General features: G+C 32.7%; 1 protein-coding gene across 1 annotated transcript; it reads right to left on the bottom strand.

Moving 5' to 3' along the window:
- Positions 1-2,357: 2,357 nt before the first annotated feature.
- LOC111917300 (26S proteasome non-ATPase regulatory subunit 7 homolog A) lies at positions 2,358-5,949 on the bottom strand. Its single transcript, XM_023912996.3, has 10 exons — positions 5,623-5,949; positions 3,978-4,070; positions 3,805-3,886; positions 3,628-3,724; positions 3,464-3,539; positions 3,276-3,334; positions 3,055-3,177; positions 2,909-2,966; positions 2,669-2,754; positions 2,358-2,576 (listed from the first exon to the last, which is right to left on the bottom strand). Exons 1-10 carry the CDS (start codon positions 5,807-5,809, stop codon positions 2,505-2,507), a joined length of 933 nt encoding a protein of 310 aa, XP_023768764.1. The 5' UTR covers positions 5,810-5,949; the 3' UTR covers positions 2,358-2,504.
- Positions 5,950-6,998: the final 1,049 nt, after the last annotated feature.

The raw sequence follows: 6,998 nt of genomic DNA, 5'->3' as shown, positions 1-6,998 counted from the left end.
AGGTGGGTTCATACCACATGTAAAGATGTGCTTGAGAGATGTAACATTGAGAGTGTTAGGGCCTGTTTGTTATAGTCTGACTCGGACCGAGTCAGCGATTTGGGCTGACTCGGTCAGACGGAAAGGTGTTTGATAATCGCTTTCTCACTTAGAAACGTCTGGCCCATATGACTTCTCGGTCAGACATTAAGATGCTGCTGACTGAAAAAATGACCTTCATACCCTCTCTTTTCTTTCTTCCCATCGTGACCTAGAAGAGAAACAACAAAGAAATTGGCCGCCATCGACAGCTCCCTCTATCGCCGTCGTCCCTCCCTCAGTTTGACTACCGGCCTCACTCTTCCCTCCGATTCGAGCTCCCGCAAGAAAGACATCAAAACAGGTAAGTCCTCGTTTTTTCGTGTGAAATCAAAAATTTGTATTTCTTCTCCTTGTTTTTTTTCTGTGAAATTAAAATATTATTTTTCCTTCTCCTTTGTATATGATTTTTGAAATCATAAATCAGAATTTGGTTTTGAAATAAAAAATTATTCTTGTTCTTGAATTCATGTTCATATACATATAGTGGATAGCAATTCCATACAGAAGTAAAGGGAACCTGCATAATAATTGGCATCTACAATGTTGTTTCATTATCATCTTAATTTGGTTGCGAAAGGGAACAACAAATCTCAAATGTTAGAGCATGATGCTGGATACTAGGTTTTCATTGTAAAATTTGGGTTAGGTGTTTTGTAGCTTCTGTATGTGTAAAGTGACAGACGATAATCTATGATTTTAACATGGTTTTAATATGTTTGTTATGCTGTTAAACATTGTTATATACGAGTTATATCTTATATTCATATGATGAGTCATCTTTCTACGGTTTTAACACTCTTACATCAAGTTTATTTATTCAGTTTTGCATGATTTCTAACTTGAAGTTTGTATTTAGTAAATATGAACAATTGTGAAGAGAATAAAAGCTGGGAAATTGATTATATTTGATCGAATGGAAATGTTGGAAACAAGTTGGTGTTTGTTGGAAATGATATTTTTGAACAATTTGTTTTGTATATTTTGCAAATTGAAGAATCTCTTTTATTTTTGGGTCAAATGTTCATATGTAGTATATGATTAGTTGTGGAAGGATAAAATGGTCATTTTTTATTAGTCAGATGTACAATCAAACAACATTGTTTCTTACTCATTCAGGATTTCTTACCCAGACAGACATTTCCCAGTCAGCACTTTATCAGTCAGAAATTATCAAACGGGGCCTTAGTGTGTGTTAATTATGTAGATTTAGATCAGATCCTTTTTTGTAAACACCTTTCATAATCGAATGCATCTCTTAAACATCCACATCACCGTGTTCTTTATGTGTTCTTTAATTCTGCATGTCAAACCAGTGGTCATAATTTACATCAGTGAGAATGGTTCATTATTTTGTAAAACCAAAATCAGATTGGAAATTTTGATTTTTTATTTTGGAAAATGTCAAACCATTGGTTTTTTATTTCGATTTCGGTTTTTTGTTTTTTTTTTAAATATATTTCCAGGGTTTTATTTTTTTATTTCATAGATTTCTTAATCAACAAATATTGCTACAATTTAACAAAAATAAAAAAATTTGCTAAAACATAATACAAGAGGAAGTTTGTTCACATTTAATCATTGAACTTTTTAGAGGGTAACGAACTTTCGACTTTGTTCACATTTAGCCACTAAACTTTTTTTCATTATTTATTTGTCACTAAACTATTGAAACTGTTCACATTTTACCCTTATGACCGGTAACAACCGGTCATAAGGGTAAAATGTAAACAATTTCAATAGTTCAATGGCAAATAGATAACGAAAAAAAGTTTAGTGCCTAAATGTGGACAAAGTCAAAAGTTCATTACCCTTTCAAGTCATTATCTTTTTTTTTTAATGGTTCTCAATAGTAGAAGTAGGCAATGTGCGTTTATGTAAACAGATCTATGAAAAAAATGTTAAATCACAAATTCATTGTAAATTATGTTTGAGAGGGCAAAATGTTTCAAATTTTATTTACTATATAGTATAAATAAAGAAAAAAAAATCTATTAGTTAATTTGTTTTTACGTCGAATCAAAATGTTTGTATTTTTCTATTCAGAATAAAACAAAATTCTGGTTTATGAATGTCAACATTGACTAAAAAAATACTGTTAGTCTGTTACTCTATCCCTACTGATTTAAAATCATAACTAAATAGTCATATAAAACTTGTTGAGTCAGGTAAATTTGATAAAGTTTGACAGGGTTTTGAACAAACACCACCAAAAAAGTTAAAAATAAACCATGCTTTGAAGTTGAAAGTTGAGGTCTCAAGAGGTGTTAAAATAAAAATAAAAATAAAAAACCCAACATATTGTCCATTAAAAAAAGGGGTAACAAATATCCAGCAACGATACAAAAATATCATAATGAAATTAGCGACTAAATCACCATCAATTATGGAAGTCTTGCTTTCTTTCTCTGATTAATCCACAATTCTTAGCTCCCAGCAACAGGTGGAACTGCTGTTGGTTTTGCATCCTCAGCTTTCTCATGTTCTTTGTTAAGCATCTGTTCAAAAACATCATCAAATCCATTTTTAAAAAATAATAAAAAGGAATTCATGTTGTTGATCAAGTTGTGTAATGGTAGGGTGTGTTTACCTTGTTATTGATCAAGTTGTGAAGGGCTATAACACTTCTGATCAAAGAAGAAAGGTAGATAACAAGCATCTGATCATTTGTTTTCACTGCAACCAAAATTAATAAAGCACCCATCATCATCATCATAACTATTTACTACACAGTCCCATTCAGAGGGTTGATTCACTATAAGAAAAAGATATATATATATATATATATATATATATATATATATATATATATATATATATATATATATACCTGCAAATGCCTTTATCAAATCAGCAACATTCAGATTTGGTAGAAGGTTAAACACATCCTGCAATTCAAATAAAATTACAGACTCTGCTAATATAATAATATTTACAAGATACTTATTTATATAATTATTTAGAAAGAATAGGTACCTGTAGATGATACAAAATTTCGTGATTTAATGGAAGCTTTCCATCAATAACAAGATCCAGATATCCACGTATCTCCTTCAGTCTTGCATCTAAACCCTTCAAAGCTGCCAACTTTCCAGTTACCTACATTTTAAAAATAAAAAAAATATATTCATTCAGTATATAAAATATAACCTGAAAAAAAAGAGAGAGAGAGGTGGGAGTGTGGGTTAGGGCAGGACCTCTGTTGCAAGGGTGCTGATAGTTGTATCCTTCACATCTCTAAGCAAGTGCTCCACTCCTGAAGAAAAAAGAAAAAAAAAAAAAAAAAAAAAAAAAATAGCAAACATTAAACTCTATTGAAATAACAAACTATAAGCTCCCTCCCTAATCCATATGTAATAATAAATAAAACAAATATAGAGTTTACCAATTTCTTCCACTTCATGAGCAGCAATTTCTGAGGGCACATGAACAAAAACCTTCTGGCTTTTCTGAGTGGCATTCTGGAAGGAAGATGGTGATTGTGTAGTTTCACATCAACAGATAGAACAGTGTAAACTAACAATAGATTTGCAAAGTGATTGTACTTACCTCTTTAACCTCTTCAATAGCATAGTATGCTTTAGTGGGTATTCCCAATTCCTTTGGTTGGACATCTATAATCACCAATACAGGATTTGGGACGTAGCTGCAGCAACAAGATTCCTCAGTTCAAAATCACAAAATAAAAAGCATTAACTTAAGAGTGTGTAAAATCCTAATGCTTACTCGTTAAATAAACCATGAACATCAAGATCATTTTCCCTTAGCTTTGGACCAGTGCTATACCATCCTACCACATGCTCCTTAGCTGCAACAACAAACAAACTTCAATATTTTAGAATAATATTAATAGCTGCTCTTTATTTATAGTATTTCAGATCAGCTCAGATCATTATTACCGTTGATTCTCTTGAACATGGAGAACATGGCCTCATGATAGTTGTGATCAAGAAACCAAATGCTCGGATCCTTTTCATCTTCCTCAAAAGGCACTACACAACAACAACAACAACAACAACAACACTCTCATTAAATTACAACAGTATTGATTGAAATTGATCAGCTGTATAGTTTTTACTTCTTTTTTCTTGATTTCATAGTCTCAAAAACACAAAAGCAAAGTGGCTGCCATTTAAGGAAAAATACTTTGCAAAGTCAAAGTGTGAAACAATGGTGGATGAGGAACCTGTCTTAACCTCCCTAATCCTCCTATAGATAGAGGACATGAGTGCCATTTAAACCATTTCTTTTTCAAATGGAAATCCTATCAATATGCAGCTTAGTATTTTATCAAAATGTTATTGTTTTGTCGATGGAACTAAACTTGAATCCTTCTTATAGATTAAAGTGTTGTTCAGCCATAAACAAAATCTCCAGACACCTTGTACAAGTTACCACAGCAGATAGCCAAATAGTTTATATAAAAAAAACTAAAATAAAATGAGCAAATGCAACACTAGCTCAGGAAATGCCTCTCACTTAAAGTACGGAGCTCACAAGACAACAGGATACTATTAGCATTTGGATAAAAAGGTGAACATAAATCCTATATACAGATACAGAAGAAGTCTCATAAAGTGAAGAGTGTAACATTTCATTGGCTAACTTACTCTTATTATCAGTAACCCTAAATGTATAACTGATATGTACTATAAACATTAAATATACACCATAATACTAATGTTCTTGTCAATTTCAACAATTTGATCATGACTCATATAGTGCATAGATGTGTACATGAGGAGATATGATTACAAGTTCCATTTACTTGATAAAAAAGAGAATTTGCATTAGTCCCATGAAACAGAGGCCGATGTGTAAATGGATAGCATCTTGCTTTAAGAGTGCCTTCACCGAAGAGGCGAAGATGACTATAGCAAACACCAATTATAATTATAATGCATATGATGCCTTATAACTTAAAATCTTAAATCGTTGTAGATTCCATTATATCTGGTTTTTTCATTCAATTTCAAATTATGTTTTTGACATAGGTTTGTGATGTGTGTGAAAGTAGGGGATGGATTTTATTTGAATGTGTATCACTTCATCCTTGCAGTACCTAGCAGTCAACTTCTCTAATATAAGTTATATAACAAGAGCTAGATGGAGTTGCATGAGCACTTCCTGCATCATTCAAATCGATTTCACACTAAGAATTTTGAATCCAACTCAAAATATACACCTTTTCAGTACTTCAACAAAAAATAAAACTAAGAAAGTGACTTCTTATATTTTGAAATTTTGGCATATAATATAATCATAACTAGAAACAGAATCGGGTACTCATCCTTAAGAATTGAATTGCTTATCCGAATAACTCACCAGATCCCGTCTCTACTTCTAATATACTCCTAATTACCAAGTCCAAGTTTTCATCACTATCTATTGCCACCGATTAGGTATGTTATGCAGGTCTAAGCAACGAAAATTAACAAAAACAAGAATCTCAAATTTAAGCCAAAAACAACCAGGCAAAACGTTCAGATCCAAATAAACTCTCGAATAAATAAGTCCCAAAAGCATAAATGGATCGGGAAAAACCTGCGTAGCTGTTTGTGACGTCGACGGTGCCTTTGAAGGAACTACCGAGGAGAACACCAACGACACGTTTGCGAGTGTCTTTTGCGACTCTATAGTAGTTGTCGACGATGCTAAGGAGTACTAAAGGGTGTACGACCACCTTCTCGATCGGCCGTGCTGACAACTGCTGTGACTTAATCACATCCATTCTTAGAAATTTTCAGATGAAAGTCCTTTCGCTAGAATTGATGATTTTGTGTAGGACGAAAGCGTATGGAGTCCCTAATTTGAAACGAAAGAAGGGTTTCGTGCAAAAACCCTTTTTGTCTTTCGAACTCGCTTTCTACTCAAGAAAGGAATCTCGGGTTATATGTACCGGTTTGGTTCTTACCCGATTTGAATAAGGATCAGCAAAAGTTATAGGTTAAATTACACATAACGGTCCCTATGGTTTAAGTTAGTTTTCCTGTTTGGTCCCTAAACTATTTTTTTAACTTAGACGGACCCTTTTACTTTAAATTATTGCGTATTTCATCTCTAACATATATTAAAGACAATTTTGCCCTTATTCATTTCTTTTTTAATTTTCTTATAATTGATTTCATATATATTTCATTTTATAAGTTTTTTTTTAGTACCAACAGATTTTACATTTTTATCCTCGTCCCTACTCAGAACCTCGTTCAATGATTCAGAAATCACTCCAACCACCACCCACAACAACCACTGTTGGTCCGGCAACACCTTCATTCACCACCATTAACCACCACCAGGTACTAGGTCAAAATCATTTTCATTCAATGGGAAAACATAATTACCAAAAAATTCCTAGATCAAGAAAGCTAACAGTTACAAACCTTTCATTGTTATCTTAAAAATTGAAAACAAGTAAGCAAAAAATCCGTTAAAACATGAATCGGGTAAGCAACAAAGCTCTTTGAATTTGGTAAGCATTGTACCATTTAAAACGCAATCGATGATGAACCCATAAATCAAAAATTGAAATGTTTTAAACCCATTTGGACATAAGATCGACTCTAGAATAAAACACAAAGTTTGGTGTTGGTGAAGATGAATATCAATCACGGAAATCGATGTGAAACTCATTTGACAAGAAGATCAATGAAGTAGATGATATTTAAAACACATCTTGGTGCTTTCAGGTCATTGGTTCTCCGTCAACACTTTTAGTGAATGTTCCTAATGGCAAAGTAAGTAATCGAGGCTAAGAAAATGGGAGAGAGACAGATAAAGACTGAGATATGGAGAGAGACAGGAAGTGTAACGCTCATCAATACGGTCCAAAATTTTTCATTTTTTTAGTTATTAAATAAAACCATGGTTATCAAAACATTCCATCAAAACACGAGTCAAAGTATTTCAAAACATTATTATCA

The sequence above is a fragment of the Lactuca sativa genome, chromosome 3 (genome assembly GCF_002870075.4).
Source record: "Lactuca sativa cultivar Salinas chromosome 3, Lsat_Salinas_v11, whole genome shotgun sequence".
In the NCBI taxonomy this organism is placed as follows: domain Eukaryota; kingdom Viridiplantae; phylum Streptophyta; class Magnoliopsida; order Asterales; family Asteraceae; genus Lactuca; species Lactuca sativa.
Note: the sequence above shows the minus strand (reverse complement) of the source record. Positions and strands in the feature narration are given on the sequence as shown.

Bases quoted from the DNA above. Each gene is read 5' to 3' on its own strand.
- LOC111917300 (XM_023912996.3), bottom strand. From the start codon at position 5,809: ATGGATGTGATTAAGTCACAGCAGTTGTCAGCACGGCCGATCGAGAAG. The intron at 3,725-3,804 runs GTAAGCATTAGG...TTGTTGCTGCAG, and splicing joins GTTCATGGTTTATTTAACGA to CTACGTCCCAAATCCTGTAT. The intron at 3,178-3,275 runs GTCCTGCCCTAA...TTTAAAATGTAG, and splicing joins TCAGCACCCTTGCAACAGAG to GTAACTGGAAAGTTGGCAGC.